The sequence below is a fragment of the Gambusia affinis genome, linkage group LG09 (genome assembly GCF_019740435.1).
Source record: "Gambusia affinis linkage group LG09, SWU_Gaff_1.0, whole genome shotgun sequence".
In the NCBI taxonomy this organism is placed as follows: domain Eukaryota; kingdom Metazoa; phylum Chordata; class Actinopteri; order Cyprinodontiformes; family Poeciliidae; genus Gambusia; species Gambusia affinis.
This window is the reverse complement of record NC_057876.1, coordinates 1170800-1183842: the sequence shown is the minus strand read 5'-3', so window position 1 is coordinate 1183842 and position 13043 is coordinate 1170800. Positions and strand designations below refer to the sequence as shown.

At 42.4% G+C, this 13043-nt stretch overlaps 1 protein-coding gene across 2 annotated transcripts in view; it reads right to left on the bottom strand.

The window, feature by feature from the left end:
* Positions 1–476: 476 nt before the first annotated feature.
* Positions 477–13043, bottom strand: part of elf2a (E74-like factor 2a (ets domain transcription factor)) — a 38296-nt gene continuing 25729 nt past the window's right edge. Inside the window, exons 3-9 of one of the 2 annotated variants that reach the window (XM_044127064.1) lie at positions 4785–5043; positions 4375–4482; positions 3950–4066; positions 3355–3438; positions 3035–3227; positions 2587–2841; positions 477–1455 (exon numbers count right to left, since the gene is read on the bottom strand). In XM_044127064.1, coding sequence (XP_043982999.1) covers positions 909–1455; positions 2587–2841; positions 3035–3227; positions 3355–3438; positions 3950–4066; positions 4375–4482; positions 4785–5043 — 1563 coding nt within the window. In that variant the 3' untranslated portion in view covers positions 477–908. The remainder of the gene's footprint in view (positions 1456–2586; positions 2842–3034; positions 3228–3354; positions 3439–3949; positions 4067–4374; positions 4483–4784; positions 5044–13043) is intronic. The other variant, XM_044127065.1, reaches the window with a different exon arrangement.

Below are 13043 nucleotides of genomic sequence, written 5' to 3'. Positions count from 1 at the left end.
CATTACGTACAGCAGTTGGTAAAGATGCTCCATCTTTTCATTGCTCACAACTAAAGGCTGTGGAGTCATTTCTACACACCTGAATAAAAGAATCACACTGTTTTCTTTCACATTTGTATTTTTTATAATACATATTTCAGTAAAATCTACTTCAATACACTGATAGTACAAGAAAAAAATAGTATATTATGCTTCAAACGCAGGGCTTACTTAGTTCACTGACATGGATGCAGACATCCTATTGTTCCCTTTTAAGGAAGAGTAAAAAAAGAGAAGAAGAGAGACCGACGGCGCTGAGAAAAACCATGGACTGCAGAAGCTGATGTAGCCTCTGATTGGACAATAAAGAGATGAATCCCACAAACCTGTGTTTATGGCCAGCAGGGGGCAGAGTCAGATGAGTTTTTTTCTTCAGTTTGGTCTCTGCTCAGAGTGAGATAAACCTCTCTTCAGGCTTTGCATAGTGTTCTCTGCTCATCACTCTGAAGTCAAGCAGCTGAAGCAGAGGGGCTGTGTGTGTGTGTGTGTGTGTGTGTGTGACCCAGAGGGACGTCTGGAGACTGAACCAACGTCTGATTCCACATTTAAGTTGCTGAGTATCAAAAATGTTTTTACATCACAAAGTCTTTATATCAGGGCTTATTACAAAAAGACAGATTTTCATTTACAATCTAAGGCTGCTTATGTTGTTTGAGCGCTGAGGGAACTGTGTGTTGTGTGTGTGTGTGTGTGTACACAATCGTCCCTTTGATCCTCTGGGGGAGCGCTGTGACGACAGCCAATCATAAAGCAGCTCTCATCTGAAGGTGTAGAGAGAGGATGTGTCCTTCATTTCCTGACAATTCCTACAGTCACTTCCTGCAGTACCCCCATTCCATTGCCCAACCCCCCCAGCTCAGGTCAGGTTTTCAGGACGATGCCTCTGCTGCTGCTGCTGCTGGGCTGGAGAGGGGTGGAGGCTCCGCCCCCTCTGATTGTGCTGCTTGGGGCTGGGGGTGCTGCTGTGTGGGGGTTGTAGGGGGTGCAGGACGAGGCTGGCCCACCTGCAACGAGAGCTGCGGCAGAGCCTGGGCGACTGCGGCCGGTTTGGCCAGGATGAGCTGCGGCGCGGTCCGGCCGGGCGCCAGCTGGACGCCGGCCGGCTTGATGGCGGTTGGAGGCAGCTGGGTGGCCACCGGCTTGGCCTGGATGATCTGAGCCACCTGGCCTGGGGGGTTAGTCTGCATTAGCGTGGCCAGCTGGTTGGCTGGGATGGTGATGATGGTGATCTTTTCTCCGGCCTTGGAGCCGGCGGGCAGCATGGTGGGCAGCGCCTGGATCACCAGCTTGGGCGGAGCGCTGGTGGAGGCCTTCGCTACGGTCACTGGGACGCCTGTGGTGGTGAGGATGGGGGAGGAGTTTAGCGTCATATGGCCTAGAGAGTTGGTCATGACCAGTGGCATGGCTCGGATGGGTCTGTGGGAGAAGAACAGGAGAGGTCAGGGGTCATGAAGCTGAAGCACATCAGCTTCTATCATGTAAGTGAGAAGCATCAGGCAGACTGAGACACACGGTCAGGTCACTTTGGGTCATTGTGGCACCACTAGAGTTACTACTGAGACCCGTTTATACTGAGCCGGTTTTCATTCAGACTGGAACATTTTTGTTGATTTCATACGTCGTTCATATGTCTGCTGGTCAAAGTCTCTGACATGGTCACTGTTTGAAACCAGGACAGAGTGGAACTTTTAAGGACGTCCCACATGGAGATGTGAAAGCAAACAGAACACACAGCTGTAGGGTTTGTTCTAGTCATGAACAAAAACAATTGTGGGCAGCATTGTACTGTGTGCTACTTAACCTGTTCAGTTTAATAACCTCTGATATGGAGCATGTGAGTTATATGAGCACCTGGTTCATCTGAGACTTATTACTGTGTTCTAAATGAGGCGGAAGCTAAAGATCAAAAAGCATTCACCTTTCACTGATGTGCTAAATCACAGTGCCAACTAGTGGCCTGACATGATAACTCAATGTTTTGTCTAAAAACATGAAACTTTTCACCAATCAGCATCTAAAAATACCAGCAGTTCCCAGTCTCATGTAGGAATAGTCTAACGTTCCTTCCTTGTTATGCAGAGTCACTCCAGATTGCTAACATCTTATTAGCTTCTATCCCCGTTGGTTGTTTCTCCACTGGCAGTGTGTTCCTCACTATGTGGCTGTAAGTATGGCAGATCTTGACAGGGTTTGAAAACAGTGGTGGAGATGCTGTTTGTTGACTTATTGGCCAATCAAATAATAATTTATATTATAGATTAGTCAAATTTTCTTTTTCTGAAGATTTCAGATTTGGAACATTGTGATTGTTTTTCACCAATGTACTCCTTGTGCTCCATGTTGTTTTGCCTTAATGTTTTTCAGCTTGTGTTTATTTTGACTTGGTATTCAGATCAAGCCAACATTTCTAAAATCTTTTTAAGAAAATAAAAATTGATTAAATTGATTAAAATCAGAATTCAAATGAAAAAATATATATATTATGGCTATTGCCACACAAGGGTATTGTGGCCACGCCCTAAAGTGAGACAGTGCTGTGTGTCTGACCTGGTGGAGGCGTTGGTGGGGATGACTGTGACGTAGGTCTGCTGGGGCTGGGTGCTAACAGGGGTGCTTAGGCTGGCAGGGCTCTGCTGGTGAACCGGGAGCTGGCCAGACACAATGACCTCGCTGTCCTCCATCTTTATGTCCATGCCTCCCTCGTCGTCGTCGATCACACGGATGTTTTTGGGCATTTCTTTAAACTGGTAGGCAAGTCGCTGACCCTCGACCTTTGCGAGGATCCCTCGCTGGTAGTAATACCTACAACAAAAAGGTCAAATCTAGATTATCAAGAAAATAGATAATTCCAACCAATTAATAAATAAAAAGAAAACGGAAGCAACTTCGTATCAGCCAGTCATAAGTGCCTTGTGTGTGTGTGTGTGTGTGTGTGTGTGTGTGTGTGTGTGTGCGTGTGTGCGTGCGTGTGTGCGTGTGTGTAGCAGGAGCTGACCTCAGGGCGCGGCCCATGGTCTCATAGTTCATGTCGGGCTTGTTCTTGTGCTTCCCCCACAGCCTGGACACGGCCTTGGAGTCCACTAGCTTGAAGATGCCTTTGTCTCTCTGCATCCACTTGATGTACCTGGGACAGGTGTTTTTATCCTGCAGCAGCTCCAGCAGGAACTCCCACAGATATGTGGTGTTTCCTGGAGAGCGCGCGCACACACACACACACACACACACACACACACACACACACACAGAACAGCATGAAAACCAGATGAAAGGAGCATTCCTGCAGAATGAGGCTTAGGATGTGAAACTAGAGCCAACCTTTTCCTTCCCTCGGCCTCTTCTTGATCCCCAGGTCATAGGAGCCGTTGGAGGCAGGCTGCTGCGTTTTGGGTTTACGTCCACCTGCGGTCAACGCACAGTAATATCAGTTTTTATTTCCTCTCTTCTCTCCTCCTGCTGTTGAATGGGGCCTTGAGCAGAATTTGATTTAGGGGCCCTTCTTATTGCTAAGTACATCAGCACCACTAAGAGCATCTCAACATGGATCTAGTGAAATCTTGGAGAAGAGGGCCTAGTTTAATTGGCTGAACAGTCAAATATAATTGTAGTTTACTACGATATATTTGTGAATATATTTGTATTTTTAAAACTCAAAGATTAAACTCACAGTATCAGATTATAGCTGTGGTAGTAAAATAATCTAACTGAAGGTTGTTCTTTGAACCTTTACAAAGTAAACTTGCCAGCTCCTTAAAATATAAAATTTAAATGTTAAACAATTTAAAATTGTTTAACTCAGTGGTTCCCAAATTGAGGGGAACGCAGAAGGATTTAAAAACATCATGTTTTTAAAAACATGATGTAAAACGTCTGGTTTCCTGGAGCTAAACATCCAGAACATTCACACACTGACCTCCTCTCTTCTTCTTGGCTGCAGGCTCACAGTCAGGAGGGATGGGGAAGGAGTCCTCCTCGATGGGCCCACACTCAGTGGAAACCTCCACCACAGTCTCCATCATCACATCCTCTACTGAACACATGAGACACATTCACATGCTTTACCTGCTGCACACCACACACTTCACATTATGACTAGCTCTCAACTCTGATTATTCAAGCAATGTGAGACAAACAACAAAATACAATACTATTTCTGTTTGGAACAATTCAGATAAAACAACCTCTGATTCAACGCAAACCGAGAAAACAACAAAAGACAGAAAGATAGTACAATTTATTTTCCAAACTTCTGCTAATGGATATAATATCGGTGCAATTCTTTGTGAAATGTTTGAATCTATCCTGTAGCAGGATATTCAGACAGCTGGCAGGGTTTACCTGTGCTGCGGTCATTGTGAAGGCCTCCAGGTGATTCCATGTGCAGCAGAGCTTCAGCTGCTTCAAAGGTTTTGTCAAAGCACACCATGTCATGGCCTGACATCTCCACTGCAAACAGAGTAAATAAGAGGAGGTCAAAGCAACAACCCCTTGCTCACTGAACAGAGTCGCTCAGGTCAGACCTGGGCCATCCAGAACCCACTTCCTGACCTATTTGCTGTGGAAACAGCTGAATTCAGGAGCTGCAGCGATGCCAGCCACTATTTTGTAATGTTTACTTCCTGGTCTGAGGTTTGCAGAAGCAGTCTGCTCCTCCCTTCCTGTTTCCTGTAAGTGGGTCTGAATGGCGACACCTGCTTCCTGCCAGCAGAGGGCAGCCTAGGCCAGCAGTCAGAGAGTGGAGGACTCACCGGACTCGGCCGCCTCCGTCACCACCTCCTGCTCCTCAGCCACGTCCTGCATCAGGTATGTCCCGTCGTCGTACACCAGGACCTGGGCCGAGTAGCACTCCTCCACCTGGGCGCTGGGCACCTCCTCCACGATGACGGCCGGAGATCCCTCCTCCTCTTGCAGGATCACTCCCTCCTCCTCCTCTTCCTCCTCCTCCTCCACCATGATCACAGCCTCTCCATCCTGCTGCACCACCTCCTCGTCCTCCTCAGCAGCCTGCTGCACCAGGTTAGACAAAGAAGAGAGCAATGAGAGTCTCCAGAGTTATAATTTCCTTTGGCATGAAGTCCTGACTTCCTGCCGTCCGTCGTGTTTCAGATGCAGGCGATAGATTGTGGAGCTAATCTGGGATCAGCATTTCCTTCCTCTGTGTCAAAGTAAAAAAAGTCTCAACATAAACATATCAGTGTCGCCATGAATATTTACAAGCCACTGTCATCTTAATTTAGGATCGCTTGGAAATCCATGAAAACTTAAAATCTCATTATATTTGGGAGACAACAATGTTCATAGTATTGCTTTACTTGCTGCTGAAATACAACTTTGTCCTTTCTAGCTGTCATGTTAACTCAAAGCGGAAGCAAGAAAGCTGCTTTTCGCTCATACAATTACATCAATGTTCAAGTTTTATGAAAAATCAAAGGTGAATGATATCTGATGACTACCACTGTGAAGCTGCAGCTGACAGAACCAGCAGGAATCTGCAGAAATGCAGATTTTTAGATGAACCTGGGTAAGGATAATAATAACTCCATATTGATGCAGTGATTGGACATAACAGAGACATGTGAGACTGTATTCATCTAGCTGAACACACAACCATTTTCAAAACACACAGAATTTATGTTCTGATGGGTCTCATTTGTCAGAATAAGCAAGTATTAAACATAATGTTAATTAAGGCCAAATTTCTGTTCTTAAAACCAGGTTGTTTTATTGATCTGCTATAATTGGGGCCTGCCCCATAGCAATGCATAAGGAGAGCAGTGACTGACTTGCGAAGCAAGTCAGTCACTGCCTCCATGCATTGCATGGCAGGCACCTATTGTTCTACACCCAATAGAACGCCTCTTTATTATTGGGGCCTGCCCCATAGCAATGCATAAGGAGAGCAGTGACTGACTTGCGAAGCAAGTCAGTCACTGCCTCCATGCATTGCATGGCAGGCACCTATTGTTCTACACCCAATAGAACGCCTCTTTATTGGGGCCTGCCCATAGCAATGCATAAGGAGAGCAGTGACTGACTTGACAAGTCAGTCACTGCCTCCATGCATTGCATGGCAGGCACCTATTGTTCTACACCCAATAGAATGTCTCTTTATTGGGGCCTGCCCCATAGCAATGCATAAGGAGAGCAGTGACTGACTTGCGAAGCAAGTCAGTCACTGCCTCCATGCATTGCATGGCAGGCACCTATTGTTCTACACCCAATAGAACGCCTCTTTATTATATATTTCTTCATCCGTTACCGTTAATGCGGCTCGCACCGCTGCGAGCCCAGCCACAAAAGTGGTATCAAAACGTGCGGCTCGGTCCCGGGAGGGGTGCTATTATTTTTATAAGGAATCGGACTTACGATGGCGACGTAAAAAGCGAAAAACGAGCAAAATTTCCAACCGTCAAACGCAGAGCATAACTGAAACCAACTGACGCTCCAGTAGAGTGAGAATTTAAGCAGATTTTTGACCCCAAAGCGATTTTGAAATCGCTGTCACGCCCACAAATATCGCCCGATTGGTATCAAACTCGGTCATGACATTGATACGCATGCCTGCTCCGGTAAAATGTGTTCGATATTTCTCTAGCATTTACGGTTTTCTGTCAAGGTGCTTCTGAGCGAAATCATGGGACAGGGTAACTGACGCTCTCCCTGATTCACTTCCATGTATTTCTGAAAAGTTTCTGCACAACTTTTTGTCTCATCACTGCAATTACTGTGAATGAGGTAAAAATATGAATTGCGGTACTATCGGAGAAGACAAATAGCCCTCTCATACGCTTCAAACGGTTTTCAAATATGTATTACGGTTCCTGAACGGCAAAGGTTTGTTCGGAGTGCTTTTTCCATATTAATTGGCTGGGTGTCTCACAAAGATAGAATTTTTTTCCCCCCTTTCTGTCTCAAACACACTGACAGTTAGCAGCTGATCCATTACCATAGCAACGGAACACATGAGGCCAGAGCAGCTGACTTATGGGAGGACACTCTGGAATGAGCTGGCCTTTAGAACTACTTGTGTTTTGGGCATTTTATAACAGATTTTAACAAACCATTGTTACACACAGGATTAATGTGTCAATTTTAAATAAAGCTTAATGGAAATTTCCCAATAAAAGCCCCAATATCTCTGTCAGGTGAGTGCAGCGCCGTAAGGCGCTGCAAAAATCTCTGCCTATATTATCTTTTCCTCTCAGGTTATGGCACTGGCTTGCGCAGCAAGCCAGTGCAATGGCATTAACCTTTGACCTAATGATATTAAATAGGACAATCAGAACAATAATGCATCGCCGTAAGGCGATGCAATAATATTAGAATGCTTTATTAGTCTTATCTTAAATAAACTATTAGCTATTTTTCTTACTTATTAGTCATTTTTAATATACTGAATGGAGTAAATCAATTACAGAAAACATTCTAATGATGCAATGGCATTAACCTTTGACCTAATGATAATAAATAGGACGACCAAAACGCCATAGTGTGGGCATTTAATATGATGCTTATGTTTATTTTAAAAAAAAAAAGCCTTCATATTGCCCTCAGGTTAATGCATCGCCGTAAGGCGATGCAATAATATTAGAATGCTTTATATTCTTCTCTCAGGTTAGGGATCTGCCTTGCGCAGCAAGGCAGTCAATTAAGATAAGACTTTTACCTTAAATAAACTATTAGCTATTTTTCTTACTTATTAGTCATTTTAAATATACTGAATTGAGTAAGTCAATTACAGAAAACATTCTAATGATACCCCAAATGCTATTGGCAGCATTTAGGTAAAGATATGTTTGGCCTGCTTTGATCAGAAAAACTAACTGCTTAAAACTATTAGGATTCCATCTCTCCCTGTGTTTCACTCTCATGACAGTTGAGCTGCTCTTTAGAACTACAAAGACTGAAGGTTAGAACTACAACATGGTGGAACTGTCAGTTACTACAGAGGAGGTCTGAGCTGGCCTTTAGAACTACTTGTGTTTTGAGCATTATAGAAACGATTTAACACATTCACTGTTACACATGGGATGAGTTTGACCATTTCTTATGATGCTTACTGAAAATTTCAAAATAAAAGCCTTGGCAATTTTTACATCATATATTTGCTCATTTTTGCTTGACGTGATTGGTTTATCCAAAGCACTCTTAGACACTGGATTAGTGTGGGCATTTAATATGAAGCTTACTGCAAATTTCAAAATAAAAGCCTGAATATGACCCTCAGGTTAATGCATCGCCGTAAGGCGATGCAATAATATTAGAATGCTTTATATTCTTCTCTCAGGTTAGGGAACTGCCTTGCGCAGCAAGGCAGTTCATTAGCATTAGCATTTTATCTTAAATAAGCTATTGGGTATTTTTTTGTCTTTTTAGCCATGTTTAGTATACTTAATGGTGTAAGTCAAGTATAGACAACATGCTAGTGAGCTGATTATCATGCTTAATCGTGCATGTCCATGTTAGTCAACATTCTTGTGATTCTCCACATGGTTCTTTGGAAGTTTTTAAGCTTAGCATTGATGCTAATTGTTAGCATCAGAACGCTGGGTCCAAACCGACGGGCACACTTTGGCAGGCCCCAGTTAAATTTCTTCAGGAATTTTCTAGTTGGGGCCTGCCCCATAGCAATGCATAAGGAGAGCAGTGACTGACTTGCGAAGCAAGTCAGTCACTGCCTCCATGCATTGCATGGCAGGCACCTATTGTTCTACACCCAATAGAACGCCTCTTTATATATTATTATTTATTATTCTTCCGTCAACCGGAATGCGGCTCGCACCGCTGCGAGCCCACCCACAAAAGTGGTATCAAAACGTGCGGCCCGATCCCGGCAGGTGTGCTATTATTTTTATAAGGAATCGGACTTACGATGGCGACGTAAAAAGCGAAAAACGAGCAAAATTTCCAACTGCCGAAACGCAGAGCATAACTGACACCAACTGCCGCTTTTTTAGAGTGAGAATTTAAGCAGATTTTTGACCCCAAAGTGATTTTGAAATCGCTGTCACGCCCACAAATATCGCCCGATTGGTATCAAACTCGGTCATGACATTGATACGCGTGCCTGCTCCGGTAAAATGTGTTCGATATTTCTCTAGCATTTACGGTTTTCTGTCAAGGTGCTTCAGAGTGAAATTATGGGACAGGGTAACTGACGCTCTCCCAGATTGACTTCCATGTATTTCTCAAAAGTTTCTGCACAATTTTTTGTCTCATCACTGCAATTACTGTGAATGAGGTAAAAATATGAATTGCGGTACTATCGGAGAAGACAAATAGCCCTCTTATACGCTTCAAACGGTTTTCAAATATGTATTACGGTTCCTGAACGGCAAAGGTTTGTTCGGAGTGCTTTTTCCATATTAATTGGCTGGGTGTCTCACAAAGATAGAATTTTTTCTCCCCCTTTCTGTCTCACACACACTGACAGTTAGCAGCTGATCCATTACCATAGCAACGGAACACATGAGGCCAGAGCAGCTGATTTATGGGAGGACACTCTGGAATGAGCTGGCCTTTAGAACTACTTGTGTTTTGGGCATTTTATAACTGATTTTAACAAACCATTCTTACACATAGGATTAGTGTGTAATTTTTAAATAAAGCTTAATGGAAATTTCCCAATAAAAGCCCCAATATCTCTGTCAGGTGAGTGCAGCGCCGTAAGGCGCTGAAAAAATCTCTGCCTATATTATCTTTTCCTCTCAGGTTATGGCACTGGCTTGCGCAGCAAGCCAGTGCAATGGCATTAACCTTTGACCTAATGATAATAAATAGGACTATCAGAACACCATATCTGTAGTTCTAACTAACACTCAGTTAAAACAGAGCTTCCAATTAGAACTACTGGCTGTTTAGGCCAGTAAATAAGAGATTTAACTCAAACACTGTTAGCCATTGGATTAGTGTGGGCATTTAATATGAAGCTTATGTTTATATTTCAAAATAAAAGCCTTCTTATTTCCCTCAGGTTAATGCATCGCCGCAAGGCGATGCAATAATATTAGAATGCTTTATATTCTTCTCTCAGGTTAGGGATCTGCCTTGCGCAGCAAGGCAGATCATTAAGATAAGATTTTTACCTTAAATAAACTATTAGCTATTTTACTTACTTATTAGTCATTTTAAATATACTGAATGGAGTAAGTCAATTACAGAAAACATTCTAATGATACCCCACATGCTATTGGCAACACTTAGGTAAAGATGTGTTTGGCCTGCTTTGATCAGAAAACCTAACTGCTTCAAACTATTAGGATTCCATCTCTCCCTGTGTGTTTCATTCTCATGACAGTTGAGCTGCTCTTTAGAACTACAAAGACTGAAGGTTAGAACTACAACATGGTGGAACTGTCAGTTACTACAGAGGAGGACTGAGCTGGCCTTTAGAACTACTTGTGTTTTGAGCATTAAGGAAACGATTTAACACATTCACTGTTACACATGGGATGAGTTTGACCATTTCTTATGATGCTTACTGCAAATTTCAAAATAAAAGCCTCAATATGCCCTTCTGAATAGTGCACCGCTGCAGGCGGTGCAATGATATCATTCTGCATTATCTGGTTCTCTCAGGTTAGGGAGCTGCCTTGCGCAGCAAGGCAGTTCATTAGCATTAGCCTTTTAGCTTAAATAAGCTATAACGTATTTTTCTTACTTATCTGCCATAGTTAGTATTCTGAAGGAATTAAGTAAATTACAGAGAACATTCTAATAATATCCCACATGCTACTGACAGCATTCATGCTAACATTAGCATTTTTGCTCATTTTAGCTAATACACTTAATTTATCATACTGAATGGTGCATGTCCTGTTTACTTAACATTCTTGTGATTGTATTGATTACATTGCAGATTTCTTTAGCATTGATGCTAATTTTTAGTATCAGAACGCTGGGTCCAAACCGACGGGCACACTTTGGCAGGCCCCAGTTAAATTTCTTCAGGAATTTTCTAGTATATTATTTATTATTCTTCCGCCAACCGGAATGCGGCTCAAGACCGCTGCAGCCCACCCACAAAAGTGGTATCAAAACGTGCGGCCCGATCCCGCAGGTGTGCTATTATTTTTATAAGGAATCGGACGTAAAAAGCTTAAAAAGCGAGCAAAATTTCCAACTGCCGAAACGCAGAGCATAACTGACACCAACTGACGCTTTTTTAGAGTGAGAATTTAAGCAGATTTCTGACCCCAAAGCAATTTTTAAATCGCCGTCACTTCCACAAATATCGCCCGATTGGTATCAAACTCGGTCATGACATTGATACGCGTGCCTGCTCCGGTAAAATGTGTTCAATATTTCTCTAGCATTTACGGTTTTCTGTCAAGGTGCTTCAGAGTGAAATTATGGGACAGGGTAACTGACGCTCTCCCTGATTCACTTCCATGTATTTCTGAAAAGTTTCTGCACAATATTTTGTCTCATCACTGCAATTACTGTGAATGAGGTAAAAATATGAATTGCGGTACTATCGGAGAAGACAAATAGCCCTCTTATACGCTTCAAACGGTTTTTGAATATGTATTACGGTTCCTGAACGGCAAAGGTTTGTTCGGAGTGCTTTTTCCATATTAATTGGCTGGGTGTCTCACAAAGATAGAATTTTTTTCCCCCCTTTCTGTCTCACACACATATGACAGTAAGCAGCTGATCCATTACCATAGCAACGGAACACATGAGGCCAGAGCAGCTGATTTATGGGAGGACACTCTGGAATGAGCTGGCCTTTATAACTACTTGTGTTTTGGGCATTTTATAACTGGTTTTAACAAACCATTGTTACACAAAGGATTAGTGTGTAATTTTTAAATAAAGCTTAATGGAAATTTCCCAATAAAAGCCCCAATATCTCTGTCAGGTGAGTGAGATATCTCTGCCTATATTATCTTTTCCTCTCAGGTTATGGCACTGGCTTGCGCAGCAAGCCAGTGCAATGGCATTAACCTTTGACCTAATGATAATAAATAGGACAATCAGAACAATAATGCATCGCCGTAAGGCGATGCAATAATATTAGAATGGTTTATTAGTCTTATCTTAAATAAACTATTAGCTATTTTTCTTACTTATTAGTCATTTTAAATATACTGAATGGAGTAAATCAATTACAGAAAACATTCTAATGATGCAATGGCATTAACCTTTGACCTAATGATAATAAATAGGACGACCAAAACGCCATAGTGTGGGCATTTAATATGATGCTTATGTTTATTTTTTTAAAAAAAAGCCTTCATATTGCCCTCAGGTTAATGCATCGCCGTAAGGCGATGCAATAATATTAGAATGCTTTATATTCTTCTCTCAGGTTAGGGATCTGCCTTGCGCAGCAAGGCAGTCAATTAAGATAAGACTTTTACCTTAAATAAACTATTAGCTATTTTTCTTACTTATTAGTCATTTTAAATATACTGAATTGAGTAAGTCAGTTACAGACAACATTCAAATGATACCCCACATGCTATTGGCAACACTTAGGTAAAGATATGTTTGGCCTGCTTTGATCAGAAAAACTAACTGCTTCAAACTATTAGGATTCCATCTCTCCCTGTGTGTTTCACTCTCATGACAGTTGAGCTGCTCTTTAGAACTACAAAGACTGAAGGTTAGAACTACAACATGGTGGAACTGTCAGTTACTACAGAGGAGGACTGAGCTGGCCTTTAGAACTACTTGTGTTTTGAGCATTATAGAAACGATTTAACACATTCACTGTTACACATGGGATGAGTTTGACCATTTCTTATGATGCTTACTGAAAATTTCAAAATAAAAGCCTTGGCAATTTTTACATCATATATTTGCTCATTTTTGCTTGACGTGATTGGTTTATCCAAAGCACTCTTAGACACTGGATTAGTGTGGGCATTTAATATGAAGCTTACTGCAAATTTCAAAATAAAAGCCTCAATATGACCCTCAGGTTAATGCATCGCCGTAAGGCGATGCAATAATATTAGAATGCTTTATATTCTTCTCTCAGGTTAGGGAACTGCCTTGCG